This window comes from Cucurbita maxima, unplaced genomic scaffold (assembly GCF_002738345.1).
Source record: "Cucurbita maxima cultivar Rimu unplaced genomic scaffold, Cmax_1.0 Cma_Scf00006, whole genome shotgun sequence".
Classification (NCBI taxonomy): Eukaryota; Viridiplantae; Streptophyta; class Magnoliopsida; order Cucurbitales; family Cucurbitaceae; genus Cucurbita; species Cucurbita maxima.
The window spans coordinates 4,376,256-4,401,694 of NW_019272022.1; the positions used below are offsets into that span (position 1 = coordinate 4,376,256).

A 25,439-nucleotide genomic window follows, 5' to 3' on the forward strand; every position below is an offset into this window, starting at 1 on the left:
TTTTTAGGGTTAAATAAAATTTCTAAATCTGTGTAACAATATAGTCCCTCAACTTTAGTTTATAACAATATAGTCCCTACGATTTAAATTTTTTAACCCTTTCTAAATTTTAATATATAATAATTTAATTCTTACCTTTTAATACAATACATTCTTAGAAATTATGTGACAATTTTTATTATACGATAATTTAATAATATATCAATATGTTTAGTTCAATCATCAAAAAATAATTTATAATAGAGTAGCTAAATTCGTAAGGACTAAATTGTTATTTATATAAATATGTACATATCAATAATATTTTTAATATTTTTTTTAGTATTTTTTTAATTATACTCGTTCGATTAGCTAATATTATTTTTTACTAACTTAAACAGAGCACGTTAAAAAAACATATTCCTAATCAAACATTCATTTTTCCACCTTCAAATATTGTTGAATTAAAAATAAGACATTTTCACTCGAGAGAGTAACCAATTTGATATGAACCAAGAGACATCAATCATACAATATGCTTCAATGAATATGTGAAAAAATATTTTTGAAATTATCATTTCAATTAATGCCACATTGTAGAAGAAGAATGAAGTTTCATGTGATAAATTTTGGGTGGATTATAATTTAGAGTTATTGTATTTCATTAATATTTTAAGAGTTTTTATTTACTTTAGGTTACAATTACATAACGGTTAAGTATGAATGTAACAACTCTTGGAATGACTTTAGTAGTTTCATTTTGAAGCTATATAAAGCCATATATATTGTATTTGTAAGTAGACTAGTAAAATATAGTAAAAGAAGCATTTGTGTTCTTCTTTAGCGAATGACTAAGTTTCTTTGCAATTCTATGTAGTTTAGGCTGCATGTAGAATCATTCAAGCTAGACATAATCAATCTTGCTTGTGGAGTGATTTGAATCTCAAACAATGTTCTTGCCTTGAGATATTCGATCAACAAGGTAATCTGAATCTTAATCCCCTTGTAGTGGCTCCTTATCTTATCACAATTGATCCGTATTTAGTTGTTTTTAGTTCTAAGACCGTTGAACAATGTTATAATATTATATTTTTCTCTTATTTGTTTTAATTATTAGAGATTGATTTGTGTTTGTCTGTAAATTTTAATATCTTTTATCTAAAATTATATTAAATAATTATAAATGGTGGATAAATAAAAATTTTTATTAAATTAATTTTTTTAGTCCAATCCAAATTTTTTGGTGGATTAAAACAATTATTTTGATTATATGACAAAGTGTTATATGAACATTTGAATGGTCTAAATATATATATATTAAAATTTTAATTATAAGATATTTAATTGAATATATATATATATTTAAATTACATTTTAATTGTACTCTCGTAAATTCGAAATTTTATGTAACACAGAACGACTGGTTTGAACGTTTGAAATCACTGATTTTTGCAGTCGTTACTCTACGTTTTAGATTAATAACGACTTTTCTGGAAAAAGAATGAATGTAGTGTAATATACCTTTCATATATCCCTCAACTCTATACACATGTAGGGAGAAACGTATATCACGTCAGATAATCGATACAAAAGGACTAAAACTAACAAACGCTTTTAATGTGACTACCTCAAATTCCACGCCTCGTTAAGCTCGTGATTCGTTTTGTTTTTCAGTTCAGGCTGTAAAATCAAGACATTTAAAAGTTTTACCTAAAGCTATGGTACATATCAATTACCGCATGGTTTTGTTCGTTTTCACGTTTTTTTTTTCTCGCTGACCTTATATGGTAAAGCTATTCATTGATGGTCTACCGTTGCATGAACACTGATTTTTAGTAGCTCTCGACACGAAAAAAAAAAAGGACTAAAACTAACAAATACGTTTAATGTGACTACCTCAAATTCCACGCCTCGTTATGCTCGTGATTCATTTTGTTTTTTAGTTCATGCTTTAAAAGCAAGACGTTTAAACGTTTTGCCTAAAGCTATGGTACATATCAATTACCGCAGGGTTTTGCTCGTTTTGACGTTTTTTTCACACTAACCTTAGATGGTAAAACTATACACTTAATGATCTCCCTCTGCATGAACACTGATTTTAGTAGAGCTCTCGACACATAGAAAAAAAAGAAAAATTTAAGGGTTAGAACAATGACTAAATAAAAGTCGGTGAAATCACGAGGATCAGACCTTCAGTTTTCCACCTCCAAATAGTGTTGAATTACAAAAACGACACTACCACCTAAAATAGGGTAACCAATTGGGTGTAGGTATTTCGTTGTCTTTGATTATAAAGCAACGTTGAATTATGTTAGGACGCTACAATTTCGCTCGTTGTTTAGGAATAATTTATTTGTTTGAATAATTATAGATTGTTTTGGGTTTGATGGTAAATTTTTAATATTTTTTTTTATCTAATGTTGTATTTAATAATTATGAATGGTAGGTAAATAATTTTTAAAACAATTTATTTTTTTAACTACAATCCAACCAACGGTTGGATGATGAAAGTCCCACATCGGCTAATTTAGGGAATGATCATGGGTTTATAAGTGAGGAATACTAACTCCATTGGTATGAGGCCTTTTGGGAAGCCCAAAGCAAAGCCATGAGCACTTATGCTCAAAGTGGACAATATCATACCATTGTGGAGAGTCGTGTTCGTCTAACATGCTATCAGAGCCATGCCCTAAACTTAGCTGTGCCAATAGATTGGCAAATCCTTAAATGTCGAACAAAGGACTCCAAAACGAGTCAAGCCTCCTCAAAGGTACGAAGGCAGTAAAAAAATGACTAAGACTCCAAAGGAGTCGAGCCTCGATTAAGGGGAGGCGTGCTTTGTTCGAGGGGACTCCTCGAAGGTACGAAGGCAATCAAAAAGCCATGAGAGCTTATGCTCAAAGTGGACAATATCATACCATTGTGGAGAGTCGTGTTCGTCTAACACCAACCCTTTTATTTTTGGGTTGGGTTACTAATCCAACCAACCCGAACATAAAATTTTCTCAACCCAACTCGACCCGACCCATATACCCTCTAATTTTAACTCAACTTTTGATGTAAATCTAAAAAAAAATCAATTATAATTTTTTTTTGTATGTGATTATTTATTTCAGTTATAATATATAAAAAAACATTTAAATGGTTTAAATATATATAATTATAATAATTATTATTATTATTATTTTGAGAAAAATTACATTTTAATTATATATAAAAAAATTAGCAACAAAATTTTATATGTTTCTCGAAATTTAAAAAATTAAATAAAATCCCCAAGTCTAAACCTACTTTGGGGTTAACAGGCTTTTAAAACTCTTGATTATCTTCGATTTAACAAACATTTAAATATATTTTTTAATTTAATCCGTTAAATAATTATGTTCAATTCTAGCATAATTTGTTGATATAAATCCGATCAATAAATAAGAAATTGAAATTCTAAATTTTATGTAACACAGAACAACTGGTTTGAACGTTTGAAAAATTAGTTATAAATCTGCACTTTAACGTTTTGGATTAACGACTTTTCTGGAAAAAGAATGAATGCAGTGTAATATACCTTTCATATATTCCTCGACTCTATACACATGTAGGGAGAAACGTATATCACGTCGGATAATCGCACAAAAGGACTAAAACTAACAAACGCTTTTAATGTGACTATATCAAATTCCACGCCTCGTTAAGCTCGTGATTCGTTTTGTTTTTCAGTTCAGGCTTTAAAAGCAAGACGTTTAAATGTTTTACCTAAAGCTATGGTATATATCAATTACTGCAGGATTTTGCTCGTTTTCACGTTTTTTTTCTCGCTAACCTTATATGGTAAAGCTATGCACTTGATGGTCTCCCACTGCATGAACACTGATTTTTAGTAGCTCTCGACACATAGAAATAAAAAGAATTTTGGGAGATAGAATAATGACTAAATAATGCAAAGCCGGGGAAACCACAAGGATCACCGTCCTTCCAAATAATGCAAAGCCGATGAAACCACGAGGATCACCGTCCTTCCATTAGAAATCTCTCTCTACAGTGATATGATATTGTCCATTTTGAGCATAAGTTTTCGTGACTTTGCTTTGTGCTTCCCAATAAGGCTCACATCAATGGAGATAGTATTAATTGATTATAAACCCATGATTATTCCCTAAATTAGCCGATCTAGGACTTTCATCAAACAAATAGAATAGCTCACTAACAGTGGAGAAAAAGGGGAGTACGATACTCTCGTAATAAAAATTGTTCCAGAGCGAACTTGTAGCTAATTTTTTTTCTATTGTAAACGGGAGTATAGTTTAATTAATTTAGACATATTTTATGAATGAAGAGGTCAGAGGTTGGAATTTTTATAAGGGAGAAAAAAGGAAAGGAAAAAATGGGCGCAAGTTAGCAATAAGTATATCATGCGCTTGTCATTGTTCAAAGCTTCACTGTTCTTGCCCTCTAATTTTGTTTATATATAATTTTCCCTCTGTCTCTCTCTTTGTGCATTTTCTTCTTCTTCGTCTTCAATTTCTCTCAACGTGAATTTGATAAAACGAAAAAAACAGCAAAAATTAAAGGGAAAACCAAACGAACGAACAAAGCCCTCAAGAGAGAGAGCACAATGAAGCAGAGTATATCTGAGGCAGTATCTTCATCCACCACGGGATTGACGGAGCAATCTCAATCCTCCTCGTCGTCGTTGGCGACGTTGGAGAAGTCCCAATCCATATCGGCTGCGGCGGCGGCGGAGGATTTGGCAGTCGGGTCGAGAGATGGCGGCGGGGCGCAAGAAACGGTGACTGTCGATCGGCGGGGGGATTTCTCTGCCGTGTGTAGATGGACAGTACAAAATTTCCCGAGAATCAAGGCTAGGGCTCTATGGAGCAAGTACTTCGAGGTCGGAGGTTACGATTGCCGTCTGTTGATATATCCGAAGGGGGATTCCCAAGCGCTACCGGGGTATATTTCAATCTACCTTCAAATCGTGGACCCGCGCGGTACATCGTCGTCCAAATGGGATTGCTTTGCGAGCTATCGTTTGGCCATCGTCAACGTTCTCGATGATTCGAAGACCGTTCATCGGGATTCTTGGCATCGATTCTCTAGCAAGAAGAAATCTCACGGATGGTGCGATTTTACTCCCTCTTCCACCGTGTTTGATTCTAAGCTTGGCTATTTGTTTAATAATGAGTCCATTTTGATCACTGCTGATATTCTAATCCTCAATGAGTCTGTAAACTTTACCCGGGATAACAATGAGCCAGCCTCATCTATGATGATGGCATCATCGGTTGTTGCTTGCCCTGTGCCTGAGGTTCTCAGCGGCAAGTTCACCTGGAAAGTTCATAATTTTAGTTTGTTTAAAGAAATGATAAAAACCCAGAAAATAATGAGCCCCGTGTTCCCAGCTGGCGAGTGTAATTTGAGGATTAGCGTCTATCAGAGCTCAGTTAATGGGACTGAGTATTTATCAATGTGTCTAGAGAGCAAGGATACCGAAAAGACAGTAATATTACCTGATAGGAGTTGTTGGTGTTTGTTTCGGATGTCCGTGTTGAACCAGAAGCCTGCTTTGAATCACATGCATCGAGACTCATATGGGAGATTTGCAGCTGATAATAAGAGTGGGGATAATACCAGTTTGGGGTGGAATGACTACATGAAGATGTCTGATTTTGTTGGGCAAGATTCTGGTTTTTTAGTTGATGATACCGCTGTGTTTAGTACCTCTTTTCATGTGATCAAGGAGTTTAGTAGTTTTTCGAAGAATGGTGGATTAATTGGTGGTAGAAATGGGAGTGGAGTTAGGAAATCAGATGGTCACCTAGGCAAATTCACGTGGAGGATTGAGAACTTCACAAGGTTGAAGGATCTTTTGAAGAAGAGGAAGATTACAGGTCTTTGCATCAAGAGCAGGAGATTCCAGGTGGGGAATCGAGACTGTCGTCTTATTGTTTATCCTCGAGGTATGCCTGAACTTCTTCCCAAAAACTTATGCTACGATCATGAAACCAAAATTATATTCATAAGAGAAATATTCAAAAGAGGATGAGATTTCCTACAGGCTACAAGAAAGTAAGAAAAAGAAACTCAAGCATCTAGAATTGTATGCCATATATATTGTATCTGTTAATTATATATAATTCCGTGTTTAAAACATTTGTAGATTTCTCTTAGTAGTTTTGAACTCTGTTTGACATTCTAGCCTGCTGTGGCTGAGGAGTGCATAATTTGTTTTTGTTCTTTATCATGGTTCTTTCAGCTGAACTTATTTCAAGCACGTCTTGCTGCGCATGATGTGTCTGCTTTGAGATCAAAAAATGTAGATGCCTCATGTCTGGTCTGAAGTTAAAAATTTATTGATGGACATAGCTATCAAGGTGAAAAACATGAAATGCATGCGGGTCATAGTTACACGAACTCTCCATATCTTCTTGCTGGAAATGGTTTGAGTTGAGACAATATATGGTTAGACCATGATAGATGTCTCTGATATCATTGTTATTCTTTCCATATTTGTGGAGTTGCATGTTAAGTTGATTAGCAATTTAACGGGACACATGTATTGTAGTTTATTGTTAGTCTTTGTTTTAGGACACGTTGATTAAATTGCTCTTTCTACCTGCTGGTATCAGGGCAGTCTCAACCACCATGTCACCTTTCAGTCTTCCTTGAAGTTACGGATTCAAGAATCACTTCCAGTGAGTGGAGTTGTTTTGTGAGTCATCGGTTGTCAGTTGTGAACCAGAAGATGGAAGAGAAGTCTGTTACAAAGGAGTCCCAAAACCGGTACTCCAAAGCTGCAAAAGACTGGGGATGGCGTGAATTTGTCACACTTACTAGCCTCTTTGATCAGGACTCCGGTTTTCTCGTTCAGGATACTGTAATATTCTCAGCAGAGGTTCTTATATTAAAGGAGACATCTGTGATGCAGGATTTTATTGACCAAGACATGGAGACGACTGGTTCCAGCTCTGTGATGGATAAGGTAGCAAAAAAAAGTTCATTTACATGGAAAGTGGAGAACTTTTTGTCCTTCAAGGAAATAATGGAGACCCGTAAAATCTTTAGTAAATTCTTTCAAGCTGGTGGATGTGAGCTCCGCATTGGTATGTCTTTTGCATATTCCTTAATTAGGTGGAAGCCTTGTTGTTTGTATCTTTTTGAAAAAATTGTCGTAAGTATGTATTTTAAATTTATTTCAAACATTGCAGGCGTCTATGAATCCTTTGACACCATTTGCATCTATCTTGAGAGTGATCAGTCTGTTGGCAGTGATCCAGATAAAAACTTTTGGGTTAGATACAAAATGGCCGTGGTGAATCAAAAATATCCAGCAAAAACTGTATGGAAGGAGTCTTCTATTTGTACAAAGACATGGAATAATTCAGTTTTGCAATTCATGAAGGTGTCAGATATGCTAGAGGCAGATGCGGGGTTTCTTGTAAGAGACACGGTGGTTTTCGTATGTGAAATATTGGATTGCTGCCCTTGGTTTGAGTTTTCAGATCTTGAGGTAAGTGGATTTTTTCTTGGTTTTAGAAAAATGAAAGAATACAAAAGGCTATACCGTATGAAGGGTGGCCAACCAATAGAATACTATCATAAAATGGGTTCCAATCCCGAATAATAAGATAGAAAATAAATATTTGATTGGTGATATGAAATATTACAAAAGGGATATTATATCCAAGAGGTTCTATCCAATTGCTTTAAGACCATTAAGTCTATAGCTTGAGGAGGAGGTGCAAAATCTTTTCTTATAAATTTTCATATGCATCAAGAGCTACAATCTCACGGGAGTTATATACTTAAGCTTAACTCTTTTCTTTTTCCTTGCATTATTGCTTTCTTGTCTTATGTCAGTAAGTGAAAGTTATTGACATTTAACCTTTTGATCTTGAGTTCTATAATAGAATTGTTTGAGGAAGAAGACTATCTGAAGGAAGCCATAATTTATGGATACTTATTTTGATATCTCTTGAGCTACAATTTTAGATAAATTCTGAATATTATTTCTTATAGGTTATTTAGAAATCAGTTATTCTAAAATTAATATTTTAAAAATTCTTCCCATATCTTTTACAAGACAAGATGGTTATGTGATTGTTTTCAAGCGTACCCTTCCTTCTCAGGTTTTGGCTTCAGAGGATGATCAGGATGCTTTGACTACTGATCCAGATGATCTCATTGATTCTGAAGACAGTGAAGGAATAAGTGGTGATGAAGAAGACATTTTTAGAAACCTTCTCTCTACAGCCGGATTTCATCTAACATATGGAGATAATCCTTCACAACCACAGGTCACTTTGCGAGAAAAACTTTTGATGGATGCTGGTGCAATTGCAGGCTTTCTTACTGGACTTCGTGTTTATCTTGATGATCCTGCTAAAGTTAAGCGCTTGCTTCTTCCTACTAAGCTATCCAGTAGCAATGATGGGAAAAAGGTCTCAAAGACAGATGAGTCTTCCCCCAGTTTAATGAATTTGCTTATGGGAGTCAAAGTTTTACAGCAGGCAATCATTGATTTACTCTTGGATATAATGGTCGAGTGTTGCCAACCTTCAGAAGGGGGCTCTGGGGACCATTTGGAAGCAAGTTCAAAGCCTTCCATTCCTAGCAGTGGAGCTACTACTACACCACTGGAAGGTGAAAATGAAAATGGAGCAATAGAGGCTGCAGATTGTCCTCCATTTCAGAGATTGGATACTGTTGATGAAAGTAGCAGTGCACCTGCTGTACAAAGCTCGGACATGATTAGAACTGATAGGGAGGGCAGGTCTCAACCTGAAGAGCTAATACATCCACCTGAGACATCTGCTGGGGTTTCAGAGAGTGTCTTCCTTCGTACAAAGGTACATTTTGTTGCTGCTTGACTGGTGAATGACTTTCTTTTGTTCATTTATTTTTATTGGTAGCACCAATTGAATTTGCAGACCAAGTGGCCTGAGCAATCTGAGGAGCTTTTAGGCTTGATTGTGAATTCATTGAGAGCCCTAGATGGGGCTGTCTCCCGAGGATGTCCTGAGCCAAAAAGACGGCCTCAATCTGCACAAAAGATGTCTCTTGTGCTGGATAAAGCTCCCAAGCATCTACAGTCTGACCTGGTTGCACTAGTACCCAAATTAGTTGAGCATTCAGAACATCCTTTGGCTGCTGGTGTGCTTCTAGAACGGCTTCAACAGCCCGGTGCTGAGCCAGCACTGCGGATACCTGTAAGCACAGTGTTATTTATTCCTCCTTTCTACTCGTATTCACTGAATTACTTTTGACTTACCTGATTTGCTTAAAGGAAACAGTTATGTGTAATGCCTGTGCTTTCTGTGGTTTATGCTGTGTTGGAATTTTAGTTTCTTCTAAAATTTGATTTGAGAACGCTTCTCTTAATTGGGACATTGATTTTTTCCTTAGGTTTTTGGTGCTCTTAGTCAATTGGAGTGTGGTACTGAAGTTTGGGAACAGGTTCTATTTAAATCTATTGAGTTTTTAGCAGATTCAAATGATGAGCCTCTTGCTGCAACTATGGATTTTGTTTTCAAAGCTGGAGCTCAGTGCCAACATCTCTCTGAAGCAGTATGTATATGGAATGAATGGGCTTTATTTATATTTTCTGCAACCTTTTTACTCTATTATTGTGTTTACTTTTCTGAGTTCTACAACCTTATTCTGCTTCATTCCATAGGTGAGATCTGTTCGTGTTAGGCTGAAGAATTTGGGCATGGATGTTTCCCCATGTGTTCTTGATTTATTAAGTAAAACAGTAAATAGCTGGGGTGATGTTTCTGATATTATACTCAGAGATATTGATTGTGATGATGATGCTGATGATTTCCACTCAAAGATATCACGTGAGCTTTTCTTATTTGGGGAACCTGGCCCTGCTTCAGAAAGTCTGCATCCGTTGGATGAGCAGGATTTACATGCTGCTCGTCATTTTTCTGATATTTATATCTTGATTGAGATGTTATCTATACCTTGTCTTGCCGTTGAAGCATCACAGACATTTGAGAGAGCTGTAGCTCGTGGTGCCATCACAGCTAAATCTGTTGCTGTGGTGTTGAAAAAACGTCTTGCTCAAAAAGCAAATAGCAATGCTAGATTCGTAGCTGAAAGCTTCCAGCATGGAGATTCTGTAATAGATGGTGAATCTAGTGAGCAGCTGAGAGTCCAGCGGGATGATTTTACTTCTATTGTTGGTCTTGCCGAAACATTAGCACTCTCTAGAGACCCTTGCGTTAGAGGATTTGTGAAAATGCTTTATCCATCATTGTTTAAGTGGTATGCAAGTGAATCTTATCGAGCCAGGATGCTGAAAAGATTGGTTGACCGTGTCACCAGCAGTGCAGATAATAACCGTGAAGTAGATATGGATTTGGAAATTTTGGTTACGTTAATTGGTGATGAACAAGAAATAATTAGACCTGTGCTAAATATGATGCGGGATGTTGCAGAACTAGCAAATGTTGACCGTGCTGCTCTCTGGCACCAGTTATGTGCTACTGAAGATGAAATCATCCGTATCCGTGAAGAAAGCAAAGTAGAAATTTCAAATATGATGAAAGAAAAAGCTGTTCTTTCACAAAAACTTGGTGAATCTGAAGCCATGATCAATCGCCTAAAGGTATTTAATTCTTGCTTACCCATCTACATTTCTCAGAAGTTAGATTCAGTTGCCTATGGAACGGGTATATAGATGGCGAGATTTAATGAATCATCACGTCAAAGAAAAGATGGTGAATTTAAGAACTAATATCTATATCTATATATATAACACAATTTTGATGTAAAATTTACGCTGTTAACCCATTACTGGTTTATGATTGTCAATCTTAAAAAAACTTGACAGGCTGAGATGAAGGCTGAGATGGAGAGATTTTCTCGCGAGAGAAAGGAACTTTCTGAACAAATGCATGACATTGAGAGTCAGCTTGAGTGGCTTCGCTCTGAGCGAGATGATGAGGTTGTGAAGTTAACATCAGAGAAGAAAGTTCTCCATGATCGTCTCCATGATGCTGAGACTCAAATTGTGCAATTGAAATCCCGAAAACGTGAGGAGATGAAGGTATCAATTGACTTTAAGCTAATGTCTATTCAACTAATGGCTATCCTCTCATCACGGGCAGAAAATTGTTTGGATGATAACAATCTGAATTTACCATTACGTATGCACACATGTTCCGAGAAGGATGGATAATAGATTGAACTGTAACCAAAAGACTAACAGAAAAACATTTGCCCAAGCCATAAAAGCCTCAAGATTTTTGTTCACATCTTGTTGCTACGTTCCTTATCCATTGCTATTACGATTGTTTGCTGGGAAGTCTAGCTGTTTTCCTTCTAATAGTTGGTTGTTGCCTAGTTAAGCTTGTTAATGACATGAATCTCTCATGTGGCAGAAAGTGGTTAAGGAAAAAAATGCACTTGCTGAGAGGTTGAAGAGTGCTGAAGCTGCTCGAAAAAGATTTGATGAACAACTGAAACGGTATGCAAATGAAAATATGACGAGGGAAGAAATCCGGCAGTCACTGGAAGATGAAGTTCGCCGGCTTACACAAACAGTTGGACAGACTGAAGGAGAAAAGAGGGAGAAGGAGGAGCAGATTGCTCGATGTGAAGCATATATTGATGGGATGGAAGCTAAATTGCAGGCCTGCCAGGTTTTTTCCTACTTCTACCATGATACTAATCTATCTGTTAGATTTTCATCAGCTCATTTAAATTGCGGTTTAGAACGAATAAATAAGCACAGTGATCTTACGAATGTTATAATAATAGCATTATAGTTGATAAATTATGTATAGGTCTTGTTAAATCTGCGTCATACTTGGAAAAATCTATTCAACCGTGAAGATTTATTGTAGAAGTAATTTTGTTAGAATAGGGCTCATCTATAGTTAGAATTTCTTAATGACAACAGTAAAAACAAGGGGATAGGGAAGTAAGTTATGGTAGACAAACATTGAGGATTAGGTTGTTGTGCGAAACAGCTACCCTTGAAGTTTCTCCCGAAGGCTCAAGCTTCTACCTGACATCATCAATGATCATTTCTTATTTTTTAAAAAAGAGGAGGTAGTACCCCTGAAAATCTATCGACCTCTGTATTTTTCCTTGCTGCTCTGTATGTGCCACAATCCTGGATCTTATCAATGGCAGCAGAGCATATTCTTGGGGTGGATCCAAAATCTATAAAACATTATGGCATCCATGAACTTGATGAAAAGCAGAGGCTACAAAACTGAAATGAAGGGTGTTTTACGCAAAAGCTTTGGGGATGGGTTTGTAACAACCAAAGAACCTGAAATGTTTTTGCCTGAGACACTGGAAGAGGAGCGAGAGTTGGAGGTGGAACATGGGAGGTTTCACTTCGGTTTTGATGTGGTAGAAAGAATCAAAGATCTCAGTTGGAATTGTTTAGCATTTGAAATAATATCTGCTCAGGTATAGATTGCTACGAGCTTGCAAGTTAGGTTGGAAAGCAGTGGGATGATGTGACGATGATAGTGGAGAAGAAATGCACTTGGGATTGGGGGAAATTGAGATTATGAAGTAATATTTACGACTGCCAATCTTGCATAGGTATCCAGCAGACGAGCGTAAAAAGAAATAGAATAAATCACGATGAACATGAACCTCGAGAAGTAGGAAGAATGTGAGCTAGATCAGGCTGGAAGTGAAGTCATATGGGCATTAGGCAGGCTCTAAGAAGTAACAAGAATTGAGTTCTCGCCAGTGGCAGCAACTATTTGGCGGGAAAATGTGCGAGAGGTAAGATGTGATCTACGAGACTGAAGTGCGATTCGAAGCGAAAGTTTCAACGAGGGCAGGATTCAGAGGGAAAAGTTGCTGGAAGGAAAGGAAGGAGAGGCCAGGAGCAGCAATGGCTTGATGTTGTTGATGACATTGGCATTTTTACCATGTCAATTTACTTTTTTCAACAAAGAGTGGGGGAGTTTGTCGAGAGGTGTGGAACGGGGACCGACCCATTCATTTAGATGAAAAAAAGTTCGAAAAGTTTTAGAACTAAACCCACACTCAAAATTCAGTGTGCCACTGCCTCTTTCTCTTCTTTATTGTAACTGAACAATTCTTGAGGCATGTTGGATTGATGCAACCTTTCCTTCTCTTGCAGCAATATATCCATTCACTTGAAGCATCACTACAAGAAGAGATGTCCAGACATGCCCCTCTATATGGTGCTGGTTTGGAAGCTCTGTCAATGAAGGAGCTGGAGACATTATCCCGAATTCACGAAGAAGGATTAAGGCAAATCCATACTCTTCAGCAACGCAAAGGGAGTCCAGCAGGCAGTCCTCTCGTGAGCCCTCATTCCCTCGCTCACAGTCACGGGTTGTACTCTGCAGCACCTCCCCCGATGGCTGTCGGGATGCCTCCTTCACTCATGCCCAATGGCTCAGGGATCCACAGCAATGGACATGTGAATGGTGGTGCAGTTGGACCATGGTTCAACCATGCTTGATCGATCGAACGCTTGGTCGTCACAGCCACTTTTTTCTCCTTAATAGAGCGCTATAAGATGGATAACATCACGAGAGAAGAATGTTACTGTTTTGAGTTGGCATTTTGACTGGTTTACCGGTTCGGGGCGCGGAATGGGAGATTGAAAGAAATAGCAAATCGTTTCTAAATATAGGGTTCTCATGATTGAGTTTGTGAGGTTTCTAGTTGATGATTCCATTCTTAATATCCAGCAGTTAAAAATGCCATTCATATGCATTTCTCTTTTCAAGTCATGAAGTTCATTTTAGGTAAAATAGCCCATTCCAGAAAAGCTTTTACCATTTGGTTTCTTTATTCATTACAAGTTCTGTTCTTACCATCTTGTTCTCTTATTCAATTTCGTTCCATGGCTTTGCCGATGCAACTGACATCGACTAAATAAACGTCTTAATACGGTCGAATCAAGAGAAGTTTGTCTTGGTTAGTAGTAATCAACTTCATTGTTCATGCTCTGTCTCGGTAGGAATATTGAACAAAAATGGACAGTTTAGCGTTGAGTTAAGCGGTATAATTCCATTCATCAAAAGCGAGTGAAGGTTTTACTACAACTACTATGAAAATTTGGATACTATTTTTTAGATACTTTATCTTCATAATTTCTGATTTATTTCTTATATATAGTATTTTGGTTCCTATTTTTTAGATTTAATATATATATATATATATTTAATGCAAATCCTAAAAAGTTTTCACTTTTTTTTTTGTTGGTATTATATGTATATACATAATGAAATTAAAGTTGAAAGTGTAAGAACAAAATTAACATTTAATAATCTGATGAGGATATGGTTGGGTTTTAATTTATAATGTTGGAATCAATTAATTAATCTTTTTCATTGATTAAAAGAAAAATACAATAATTCCTACAGATTCTTGGAAACAAGCAATCCATGGATTTGAAAGAATTTAAAAACCTACCAAATCAAACAATCCACAGATTATAAAATTGAAAGCCATCAAAGGAAGGAGCAATTATCACTATACATTAAATAACTTCCCATATTGTAAATATTTGAATAAAGTAATAAACTTTCCACAAAATATTAAAACTACCAAATCTTCCTAATAAATGAAACTTACTTGATTATTGAAGATTGTGATTACTTTTTTCTTCGAATTTCTTAATAAAATATTAAAATTGTTAGCCAAATTTTAAGATTTAAAAAAAAAAAAAAAAAAAACCCCTTTTTTTCTTCAAAATATGGTTTAATTTTTTTTAAAACGTCCCGAAAAAGTAGATAAGAAAATAACCATAATAAAACTTAGAGATAAAAGTAGTGTTTAAGACATACATAAATAAAATAGTTATCAAACGAGACCTAAATAACTGATATAAGTAAAATATGGTAAAATACCATAAAATGCACTTAAGGAAAACAAGAACAAGAAAGAAGAGAGAGAGAGATTTGAGGAGAGCCAAGAAAAGAGAGGGTAAAAGAGGGAATGCAAAACAGGAAGAAAAAAAAAAAAAAAAAAACCAGAAATGCTTTGACTCTAATGTTCATCATCCACTTCCCACATATTTTCCTTTCTCTTTTCCTCAACTTCATAAATGCTTTGAAAATTCATTCTCTAATTTATAATATATTTGTGTTGAGGTAATTAATTTATTATGGATGTGAGGTGGTGCCCATTATTCCTCCTACTCCCACCCCTTCCACATCCTTTTCTTTTATCTATTTTTGCATGGCAGAGCAAATTGATGATCCCTCAATTCAAGCATGGCCCCTAATTATAGGTTTCTTTAGGTCATTTCCATGGTTGGCACTTCCATTTCTCATCATTCCTTCCTTCCTTCCTTCTCTCCTTCTCTCCTTCTTTTCTCTTTTCTGCAGCATGAAGAATGTCTGTTGGCCCTACTTTGATCCTGAATTTGATACCCTTCCTGAGAGGATCAATGGCCCAACGTAAGTGCTTTACCTCCACAAATTAATCCCTCGTCCTAATCAACCCTAGTTCTTACTTCTTCTTCTTCTTCTTCTTCTTCTTCTTCTTCTTCCTGTAGTTGCAGGGTCTGCATTGACAATGAAAGCATGGAGGATTGCACCATTGTCAAGGTACCAATAATGGGTTTCTAAGCTATTCTTGTTCTGTTTGTTTATTGCCTGTGCTACTTGGTTGATCTAAAGGCCTCCTCCATTTTTGGTGCAGGTGGATAGCTTGAACAAACAAGGTCTCCTTCTTGAGGTGGTTCAGATTTTGACGGATTTGAACCTTACTATCTCTAAAAGCTACATTTCTTGTGATGCAGGCTGGTTCATGGATGGTAAATTCTTCTTCTTTCCTCTTTCTTTCTATGAATCTGAACAAATGTTTCCTATCTCTTCTCATGGGGTTCTTTTTTCTTTTTTCTTTTTCCTTGTTGCAGTTTTTCATGTGAAAGATGAGAACAGCCACAAACTTACCGATCAGAAAGTCATCAACTCAATCCAGCAGGTCCATGAAATTCCACTCCTTGTCTTGTCTTTTTTGTTGAGGATTGTTGGGAGGGAGTCTAAAATGTCGAACAAAGGGTTTACTTTATTTGAGGACTCTAGAGATAGAAGTCGAGTCTCAATTAAGAGGAGGCTTGTTCGAGGGCTACATAGGTCTCAAGAGAGGCTCTATAGTATACTGTCCGAGGGAAGGATTTTTGGGAAGGAGTTCCACATTGACTAATTTAAGGAGTGATCATCGATTTATAAGTAAGAAATACATGTCATTGGTATGAGGCCTCTTGGGAAGGCTTCATCGTACCTTCATCCATGTTTAAGGGTCTCCCTCTTTATCTATCTCTTGATTTAGCTGTTTTCTATGGTGCAGGCCATTGGTACAACTAAGGGACCTGAAAACTCGGCCAAGACCAGATGCTATGCCAACAGCCTTCTGAAATCTGATAACTCCGGCGAGCATACAGCCATCGAAATGACTGGCACTGACCGGCCCGGTCTCTTTTCCGAGATATCTGCAGCATTGGCTGATCTTCATTGCAACGTTGTGGAGGCTCATGCTTGGAGCCACAATGCTCGTTTGGCCTGCATTGCTTACATTTCAGACCAGTCTACAGACAGTCCCATCGAAGATCCCCATCGGCTCGCCACCATTGAAGAGCATCTCTCCACTGTCCTTAGGGCGGCCACTGCCCCTCTGATCACCAGTTGGGCGCACACCCTGCAACAAGAAGTGAAAACATCAGCCACCATAACAACCAATGTTGAGAGGCGGCTTCACCAGCTCTTGCTCTCGGTTAAGGATTATGATTGGACCTCTGAATCCATTTCAAAGAGACGGAAAAGCAATGAAGAGTGGAGGAAGATAACGGTGAGGATTGAAAGCTGTGATCAGAAAGGATATTCCATTGTCAGCATTGAGTGTAAGGATCGGCCAAGGCTTATGTTTGACACAGTTTGTACTCTTACTGATATGCAATATGTAATTTTCCATGCTTCCATTAGCTCCAAAGGAGATAATGCTTTTCAGGTATCATCAACTCCAACCATTTTAATCTAACATTCTATCCACACCCAGAGTAAATTACAATTGAAAGTCAAGAATATGAAGTATTCTTCTAATCTATTGCTTTGAAAATGTGATGCAGGAGTATTTTATCAGACACGTGAATGGCTATGCCTTGAATTCAGAGAATGACAAGCAAAGGGTGGTAAAGTGCTTAGAGGCAGCTATTGAGCGTCGAGTTTGTGAGGTAAGACTAATTCTAATAGGTCGACATGGAAGGCCTTAAAATTGAAAATTCTAGACAGACACAGCCTTAGAATTCAATGATCTTGTAATTTAACCAAAGAAAGTAAAGAAAAAACTTACATGGAGCTAAACTTTAATCCCTGCGCCACCATCAGGATGAAGCTGCAAGTGTATTGATGTTTATGTCTTTTTGAACACAATATTTGGTCAGGGAGTGAAGCTGGAGTTATGTGCAAACAACAGGGTGGGATTGCTATCAGACATAACAAGGGTCCTGCGGGAAAATGGGCTGAATGTGGTGAGAGCAGACATAGCAACACATGGAGAGAAGGCAATTAATGCATTCTACGTCAAAGACATTTCAGGCAAAGATGTAGACATGGAAATGGTGGAATCCATGAAGAAGGAAATTGGCCCTATTGTCCTTCGAGTCAAGAACGAGACAAGCCCTCCATCCACGCCTCAAATTACCAGGTCTCGTTTCTCCTTCAGCGACATGCTCAAGTCTCAGATTGAGCGCCTCTCTCACAACTTCATTGCCATCAGGCACTGATTCTGTCTTTCCCCTGGCAACAAGTCAAAGGGATTACGGCAGAAAAATGAAGAAAAAGTAAAAGATTACTGTTAGATGTTTATATGTGTATGGTATTGACATAGAGTTGACTGTAAATAGTATGGGGTTTGGCAAAATGTGATGTGGCAGATGTTAGATGCAAATGTACTGTGGAGTAGAGATTTTCACACATTCATATTAATGATGCAAAGAAATGACTGTATAGCATTGTGATTTGTTGAATGGAATTGACGGCTTCCATGAGCCTAAACCTTTGAATTTAGTAAGAAAATTCCTGTTCATAAGTTGGAGGAGATTTTTTCTTGATGGGTTTGGTTTGAATCTGTTCTAGTTATCAACTAATCTGACCTGTAGTGGATGGAATCAATAGAAAACTCATCATTTTTAGTTTTAAAAATAAGCTAGTGTAGAAAACACATTTCATAGAGTGCAAATAGAAAATGCCATATAACCAATAATACCGCAAAAAGAGCAAGAAAAGTTCGTAAAGAAAGGCATAACTGCTGCAAAGCAACCCATAACCATTAATGCAAAAGAAAAAATAAAAAGATAAAGGCTATTCCATACAATGCTTTGGGTCAGCTATCTCGATCATGATTTTCCTACCCCAAAAGGAAAAGTTCTTCCCTTTTTAGCTGAAATTAATGACATTTTATAACAATGCTCCAAGTTCTGTGGGGGGAGATGTCAAAACATAATATCTGAAATGGGCAACAATGCTCCATGCTCCAAAGTGCTCACAATCCACCCCCTTTGGAGCCCAGCGAGACGCTGGTACTCTCTCTATTCTCCAAATGATGTAGACCCCCAATCTACCCCCTTCGTGGTCCAACGTCCTTGTTGGCGGCACATTATCTGGTGTTTGACTCTAATACCATTTGTAATAGCTCAAGTCCACTGCTAACAAATATTGTCCTCTTTGGGCTTTCCCTTTCGAACTTCCCCTCAAAGTTTTTAAAAAGCATATGCTAGGGAAAGGTTTTCATACCCTTATAAAAAATGCTTTATTTTCCTGTTGTGGATGTCATATGATGGTTCACAAACATATCATCAATCGAAAGAAACCAGAAAGACAAAAAGGAACGTTAAACCCTCTCCTGGAGCTGTACCTCAGGGGTTTGGGACCTTGACGCCATCACGGGTATGGCATTCAACTTCTTTTCATTTTGACAATATAAAGCATGACATCTAAGAGACTGGATTCTCATCAATTTCAGTATCTCTTTAACTGTGGAAAGCTGCAATTTCATTTTTCATCATCAAAATAAATGTAAGAAGCACTCATTTTCCTTCTTCCAAACAACAATTTATCAAGCATCTAGATAAGAAATGTGCTGCATAGAATTTAGACATCAGGGGAGCCAAGGCAAAATTTGAGAGAATTGTCAACCATGTGATCGGTATTACCCAATAGAGGATGACTCTAAAAGTCACAGAACAACAATTTCACTCCATATATGTTCATTCGATCATATGAAATAGTTCATCAGACCGATTTAGGTAACTTCCGGTTTCATCTATAATATATTCAGAAACACTCGTTCATCCGAAGCAACATGAATGTCACTAATGCATCTAAATTATGAAACGAATTCACATAGTTTTTTACAAGATTCAACCGCAGCTAGAGTTGTTAAATCGTAATGTACTCGATCATATTCTGAAATTACAATCGACGAAAACTGAAGTTTAGAAAAAGACGGAAAAGACGTTGAAAGCAGACCTGCTTCTTCGTTCGCGCCAAAATCCTCCGATACATGTTCTCCAGCCTCGTGTTCCTCCCCTGCGGCCTCCTCGTAGCCGCAGCCTAAATCACTGAGATGTAGATGTTGCATTAAAAAAAAACCTCCTCATACTCCGGTAAGCAACCTAAAAGAGAGCGAAAAATCAAAATGACGTACTCGATCCCAAGAGCAATAGAGATCGATTTCATCGAAGCAAGCGATGACCTCCTCAACGAGGACTGATGTGTCCTCTATACCTCAGCAGAAGCGACGCTTTAGCATCATCGAGTGCAGGCCCAACGTCTAGTATCGCCTCCTAGTAACTGTTCGCCCAACCATTTCCCGCCATTACCGCAGCGATCTAGATCTCTTCAACACACTGAAGAACAATGATCCACCAACGAGACGCTATATAAATGAAGCCGCAGTGGATCACGCTGGTGCATTGCAGTGCAAAACACAAAAGAGAAACAGAGATTCCGCGAAGGTTACGATGCATATGATTCTGATTCTGATTTTCTGATTTTGATTCTGATTCAGGTCGTAGCCACCACCGGATCATTTGTAAGTTGAAAGCAATTGAAGGCAGTGATAGAGAATTTCGCACAAGTGGCGAGGCGTGTGAAGAGACGCCTGGAAGAAGTTGGTAATTCAGTTTCATATTCTTTTTTCTTCTTCCTTCATAGAATATCAATAATTTTCTCCCTTTATGGAGTCCAATAATATCAAATAAATGATATTTTAAATTTGTAAAATGGAAAATATATATTTAGATAGAATTAAATGTATATTTAAATAATAGAATTAAAAGAAGTGAAGGGTGATTTGTGTTAAATATGCACATTTACTTGTTTGTTACCATGAATCTAAGGATAATTTATAATTTACTGTTTTGTTACTAATTTCATTATACATCTATAAATACACAAGGTTGTGACTCATATACGTACAATTTAATCACCCATTTTTAGTAGAATCGTAATTTTGGATTAGACCAAGTCGGTTCATTCGATTTTGATGAAGAAGTCCAGAAGAGAGTCTATAGAGGTCATTATCTGCTAGCGATGAGCTTGAATTGTTACATTTATCTCACTCAACTTAACCCTATGATACATAGTAGATTCGACAATTTGTTTGGAAACATGAAAATTTTTGTTTGGTAAATTACGTAACAAAACAATATATTTGGATATAACTAGTCGTTATCATTAATTTTATTTTATGAATATGAAAAATATATGTGGCTATAGATGTTTTCTTAATTTTTAATTTTTAATTTGAATTTTACCATAAATATGAATATGTTATAAAATAATTTCCCCACATAAACATTCAAATTTACATATATAAAGTAATTAATAGTTACCTAAATAAATGTTCATGAGACTGTTTGTATGCTATTAATATCCGATTCCATTGCCTTGGTGGCTTCACTCCATTTGTTTCAAAGTACAATTCCCCAACACTGACACGTGTGTTCAAATCCTTTTTCACACGTACAGACAAAAATTACTTGCCCATTTATACATTTTTAACCAACACTCATTATTATTATTACATCTAAAAAAACATTTCAAAGATGCGACCTAGTTCGTATAAGTTGATTTAATTAAGGCATGCATACCTCTACGTTTTTAGTACGGCAAACATGAGATATAAGAATTTGAATTTTTAACTTCTAAAAAGGAGTACACGTCAGTTACGGTTGAGTTGTGATCACTTTAACAAGACGTATATCCCTCCATCGTTCAATTCCTCAGCTAAACTGCAAGAGGGAGAGAGCACAAACACTAATAATATGTGTTAATTTAATTAAAACATCGGACAATTCTCGTGGGCCTGAACTGGTTTAGAGCGATGTCCAATCGCTAGACCCACACAACAAAACTACAGAAGAAATAAAAGAATGAAAATAATGAGACAATAAAGAGGATGTGGTAATCTATTAATAAACGAAACCCAGAAATGAAAGAATTGGGGATTGTGAGAGTGGTGTGGAGTGATGAGAAAGAGATGAATTCCCACCCTTGACTTGGTTTTTTAACCACTGAAAATCAAGTACCTCAGTACGATGACGACAAGGCACTGCAGCTCTTGGCGAAACTGGGAAAGAAAGGAAGAATGAGGAGGTTTCTTTTTCTGTTTCAAGTGTCTCGGAAGATTGGCTGAGCTGCCCACTTGAGATGCACATAAATCCGCCCTGATTTGGTTGCTTCCAGTGGAAAACTGTCCTGAATTTCTCCTTCCAATATCACTCTTGTCAGCGTCATTAAGAACCTCCCCAGTTTATCCTGTATATGAACACTAAACAAGTCTTATAAAGGGTCATATTTATTCTTACTAGATTGATTCATCAGGTTGAATGTCTCTAATTCAAAATCAAACGTAAAATTTTGGTTTCATTCGGCTCCTTTATGGAAGACGGATCAATTCCTATAAGTAAGATGCAAGTAAAAATAAATATCATCCATAACACATATGTCAGCCTTTATGTTTGAAAGCATTCAAAACGGCCTGTTTTATAGATGATTCCTATTTAGTTCTCTATTTCTATTTAAAATAGTCCTTAGGAAATGGAAAGTAGAGAATTTCTGTTGTCACTTCTAAATTTTACTAGTGTGTACTTTCTTGGGAAAAAAGATTTAGTTTCTATCTTTTCCTATCTCTCCTAATTATCCAAAGTATAGGAGTGGCAGGAATCAGTTAGTAGGTAAGCTAAGTATCGTCTTGAACAGATTGCATGTTTTCAGGCTGGTCAGTTGGTCGGTAAATTTGTGTGATTAACAGTTAGTTAGGATGTTGGGACTCTACTAATCAAACTAATATTCAAACCACATCTAGCTCATAAAACAGACAAATGTCCTTCACAATGATATGATATTGTTCACTTTGAGCATAAGTTCTTGTGACATTATTTTTAGTTTTCCAAAAGGCCTCGTACCAATGGAACTTCCATAATCATCCCTTTAATTAGTCATATATGGGACTCCCTCCCAACAATACTCAACAACACATTCTACGGGTAATGCAACTAAAAGTATCGAGATGGAGAAGATTACCTTTCCAAAAGTGTCATGATCCCAGACCTCTAAAATTAGCAAATCGTGTAATGCATCCTCCACCAGGAAGTCGAACGTTTGATTCCAGACAGGGTTCAGAGTGTCATGTACGACCTAGTGAATCATCCAATGAGATTTTGAGTTTAATATTCCAAATATTAACAAGGATAATCATTTGTCTACATAATATGACAGTGAAATATCAACTTGAAGGATTATAAACGACGAGAAATATGAAAAGGATTAGTATAAAGATGAAATGAAAGAAATTTTGAAAAGACAAACTGCAAAACTGAGAGAATTTCACCCTGGTTTTAACTTTGGTCTCGGATTTCTTCATAACGAGGACAACGTATGGATCGGCTTTTCCCATGAAATCTACAGAAGGCAATTCCTCAGCACCTATTACTGTCACAGACAGGACTCCTCTCACTATCACATCCCTCTTCTGTGGGGAACTTGGTTTTCCAGAATCCGAATCTTCTGAGCCATAGGGAGCCGTCTGTAGAGCCTTCTCCACCGAGGTCAATGTATAATCTGGGTCAAATGGGTTTGTATAGAGGTTCTTATCAGTGCCAAAGGGATAGTAAAGAAGCTCCAAATGCACCTGTATAAGCGCATAAAAGTTGAGTAGATAACTCCTTTTAACTGAACTCAAAAACCAAGTGGGAAAGTGAAAACTTGATGTCATGGAGTTCTGACCTGACCCCTATTTTTGTTATCTCTTTGGATGTCCAAATCTTTCACCAGCTTCAACCAAACATCCTTCACTTTACCAGGCTCGAGGTCCTTCAATGCAAATTGAGCACATCCAATTAGTTCTGATGCCTGAACTCCTTCGTCGTCAAAAACTCTTATAGTCAAGTGTTGAGTAGACGCATCTTCAACGATGAAATCAAAGTGCTCATTCCATATGGGATTCAATTGATTGTTCTATCCGGATACAGCAAAAGAAAAACTTATTTTAGTTGATCCATCAAAGATTAAAAAAAATGACAAGAGAAACTTTATCTTACAATGGTTTTACTTGTTTTCATTCTCTCTTTCAATGGCCGTATAAACAGCACAGCATAAGGATCTGACTTTCCTATAATGTCTTTATTGGTTAATTCCTTTGCTTGCACGAGCTTCAGTTCTAATGTTCCAACAGGTTTCGCCTCTAAGTCACTATACATAGTAAAGAGGAAGCCACATATGAGCATGCCATTGTCAAAAATTAATCGTAATCGACCATGAAGTAATTTTTCTTATTATGGTTGCTTTGTTAGGAATCACGACTCTCCACAATGGTATGATATTGTCCACTTTGAGCATAAGCTCTCATGACTTTGCTTTGAGCTTCCTCAAAAGGCCTCATACCAATGGAGATATCCATGATCTTCCATTAAATTAACCAACGTGGGACTCACACCCAATAATCCTCAACATGCTTGACATACCTATAATCTCCTGCTATGATGGGCACAATCTGCCGAACAGGCCACATTATGCTACCTTCGATTGCATCTCGAAGTGTTTCCTGGAATGAGAAGAGTCCATCAATTTGGCTTGTGCTACAGAAATTTGTTGTGCCAACAAGAATCAGAAAGATCAATTCTGACTTACCTCAATAGCAAAAGAAACCCCAGGAATAGATGATATATCTCCTCCAATAATCCTAAGTTTAAAATCAAGATTTTTCTGCAGCAGAAATATGAATTCCTTCAAAAGTATATAACCTTCTGATTTCATTATCCAACAGTATAGAGATGGCAATTTACCTTCTTCCTCAGAGAATAACACACTGCTCCAAAGCAAGGAAACTCGTCGACCAATGGTTTGAACATTAATCTGAAAAGCCCTGTGAATGCAATATCTTTTACCTAATAAATAAGTCAGTATATAAGAGAAGAAATTGGTAAGGGAGAAGCAGCTACATACATGAAAACATCTAATTTAGTAAAGAACCAAGAGTTTATTTCTTGTGATTTAATTCAGATTCAAACATCATAATAAGTCTACCCACTTAAATTAATCTCCTTATTACCTGTACTGGTAAAGAAACGCCGAGTTTAGTTTTAATGTCAAGAACAATGTTTGGATTACCATCCCACTGCATCTCCAACTCCAAGGTTATTCCACCAGTGTCTGCCTCATCTTCAAGTACATCGATTCCTACAGAACAGAACGCCTATCTTGCTAGTATGAATGAATTCAGATTGTTTAGATTAAGAAGGTTGTGATAGCTAGTACTGAATCTGGTTTCTAGGGCTGCAATTACTTGATATTTAAACCAATTTATACCTGTAAAATTTGGAGATACAGTACCAAGGGTCAACTTCGAGAACTTCAAAGAGGATAATATAGCCGGTCGAAATTGTTCGAGAATCGGCTCCACATTGCTCCTTATCAGCTCCGATGCTGCCTACAGAAATCGCCATTCCATAGAATGCCAGGACATAATAACAGAAGGAAAAAGAAGAATCGACTCCAGAACCAAAACTACATTCTATTGTACAGTTTAACAACGAATTAAGACGACGGAGTAGTGAAGATTTCGATTACCGCATCAACATATGGCCAGATTTTCTCAAGCTGATGATTGAGCCAATTTAACTGCAAATTACAAAGAAATTATAACTCGAAATCCTGAAATTAATCCATCACCAGCAGATCCAGACTCTTGTATCGAATGAGATCTTCTAATTAATCAAGTAACAAAAAGAAAAACGAGCCAACCTTTTGTTGCTGCGTAAAAACAACCCACGACGGATAAAACTCCTTGGGAATAACTTTTCTCGAATCCTGTGCCGTCATTCTTGCAAATGCTGCAATAGTCATCGCCTAAATCACAAAAAAAAAAAAAAAAAAAAAAAAAAAAAAAAAAAAAAAAAAAAAAAAAAAAAAAAAAAAAAAAAAAAAAAAAAAAAAAAAAAA

General features: G+C 36.8%; 3 protein-coding genes and 1 long non-coding RNA gene across 9 annotated transcripts in view; 2 read left to right on the plus strand and 2 right to left on the minus strand.

The window, feature by feature from the left end:
* The first annotated feature begins 4,461 nt into the window (after positions 1–4,461).
* On the plus strand, positions 4,462–13,783 carry LOC111480391. Of its 2 annotated transcripts, XM_023125398.1 has the most exons (10): positions 4,463–5,933; positions 6,603–7,076; positions 7,182–7,483; positions 8,103–8,822; positions 8,904–9,182; positions 9,379–9,540; positions 9,650–10,588; positions 10,814–11,029; positions 11,364–11,624; positions 13,097–13,783. In XM_023125398.1, the coding sequence occupies exons 1-10, from the start codon at positions 4,589–4,591 to the stop codon at positions 13,442–13,444; spliced, it is 5,046 nt and encodes a 1,681-aa protein (XP_022981166.1). In that variant the 5' UTR covers positions 4,463–4,588; the 3' UTR covers positions 13,445–13,783. The 2 variants fall into 2 exon arrangements, with proteins under 2 accessions (XP_022981165.1, XP_022981166.1); XM_023125397.1 differs by having other exon boundaries at positions 4,462–5,933; positions 6,603–7,483.
* A 1,131-nt stretch (positions 13,784–14,914) lies between these two features.
* Positions 14,915–17,996, plus strand: LOC111480393 (ACT domain-containing protein ACR2). 2 transcript variants are annotated; one of them, XM_023125402.1, is made up of 7 exons: positions 14,917–15,392; positions 15,491–15,542; positions 15,637–15,751; positions 15,854–15,921; positions 16,288–16,944; positions 17,063–17,167; positions 17,378–17,996. In XM_023125402.1, the coding sequence occupies exons 1-7, from the start codon at positions 15,172–15,174 to the stop codon at positions 17,717–17,719; spliced, it is 1,560 nt and encodes a 519-aa protein (XP_022981170.1). In that variant the 5' UTR covers positions 14,917–15,171; the 3' UTR covers positions 17,720–17,996. The 2 variants fall into 2 exon arrangements, with proteins under 2 accessions (XP_022981169.1, XP_022981170.1); XM_023125401.1 differs by having other exon boundaries at positions 14,915–15,392; positions 15,637–15,921.
* On the minus strand, positions 17,657–20,006 carry LOC111480395. 3 transcript variants are annotated; one of them, XR_002717806.1, is made up of 3 exons: positions 19,642–20,006; positions 19,464–19,555; positions 17,657–17,732 (listed from the first exon to the last, which is right to left on the minus strand). It is a non-coding gene; the product is annotated as an uncharacterized LOC111480395 (long non-coding RNA). The 3 variants fall into 3 exon arrangements; XR_002717807.1 differs by lacking the exon at positions 17,657–17,732 and adding an exon at positions 18,860–18,978 and having other exon boundaries at positions 19,464–19,547; XR_002717805.1 differs by lacking the exon at positions 17,657–17,732 and adding an exon at positions 18,860–18,978.
* Positions 20,007–21,604: 1,598 nt separating this feature from the next.
* LOC111480392 (synaptotagmin-4-like) overlaps positions 21,605–25,439 on the minus strand; it is a 4,602-nt gene continuing 767 nt past the window's right edge. Inside the window, exons 2-13 of one of the 2 annotated variants that reach the window (XM_023125399.1) lie at positions 25,242–25,346; positions 25,068–25,118; positions 24,807–24,927; positions 24,550–24,677; positions 24,284–24,385; positions 24,129–24,203; positions 23,963–24,042; positions 23,540–23,690; positions 23,226–23,456; positions 22,831–23,130; positions 22,524–22,637; positions 21,605–21,755 (exon numbers count right to left, since the gene is read on the minus strand). In XM_023125399.1, coding sequence (XP_022981167.1) covers positions 21,609–21,755; positions 22,524–22,637; positions 22,831–23,130; positions 23,226–23,456; positions 23,540–23,690; positions 23,963–24,042; positions 24,129–24,203; positions 24,284–24,385; positions 24,550–24,677; positions 24,807–24,927; positions 25,068–25,118; positions 25,242–25,346 — 1,605 coding nt within the window. In that variant the 3' untranslated portion in view covers positions 21,605–21,608. Of the gene's footprint in view, positions 21,756–22,523; positions 22,638–22,830; positions 23,131–23,225; positions 23,457–23,539; positions 23,691–23,962; positions 24,043–24,128; positions 24,204–24,283; positions 24,386–24,549; positions 24,694–24,806; positions 24,928–25,067; positions 25,119–25,241; positions 25,347–25,439 lie in introns of those variants that run through there. The other variant, XM_023125400.1, reaches the window with a different exon arrangement.

Coding starts and splice junctions, on each gene's coding strand:
- LOC111480393 (XM_023125401.1), top strand. CDS start 15,172: ATGGCAGAGCAAATTGATGATCCCTCAATTCAAGCATGGCCCCTAATT. Junction 15,922..16,287: donor TCATCAACTCAATCCAGCAG/GTCCATGAAATT, acceptor TCTATGGTGCAG/GCCATTGGTACAACTAAGGG. Junction 16,945..17,062: donor AAGGAGATAATGCTTTTCAG/GTATCATCAACT, acceptor AATGTGATGCAG/GAGTATTTTATCAGACACGT.
- LOC111480391 (XM_023125397.1), top strand. CDS start 4,589: ATGAAGCAGAGTATATCTGAGGCAGTATCTTCATCCACCACGGGATTG. Junction 5,934..6,602: donor TCTTATTGTTTATCCTCGAG/GTATGCCTGAAC, acceptor TGCTGGTATCAG/GGCAGTCTCAACCACCATGT. Junction 10,589..10,813: donor CCATGATCAATCGCCTAAAG/GTATTTAATTCT, acceptor AAAACTTGACAG/GCTGAGATGAAGGCTGAGAT.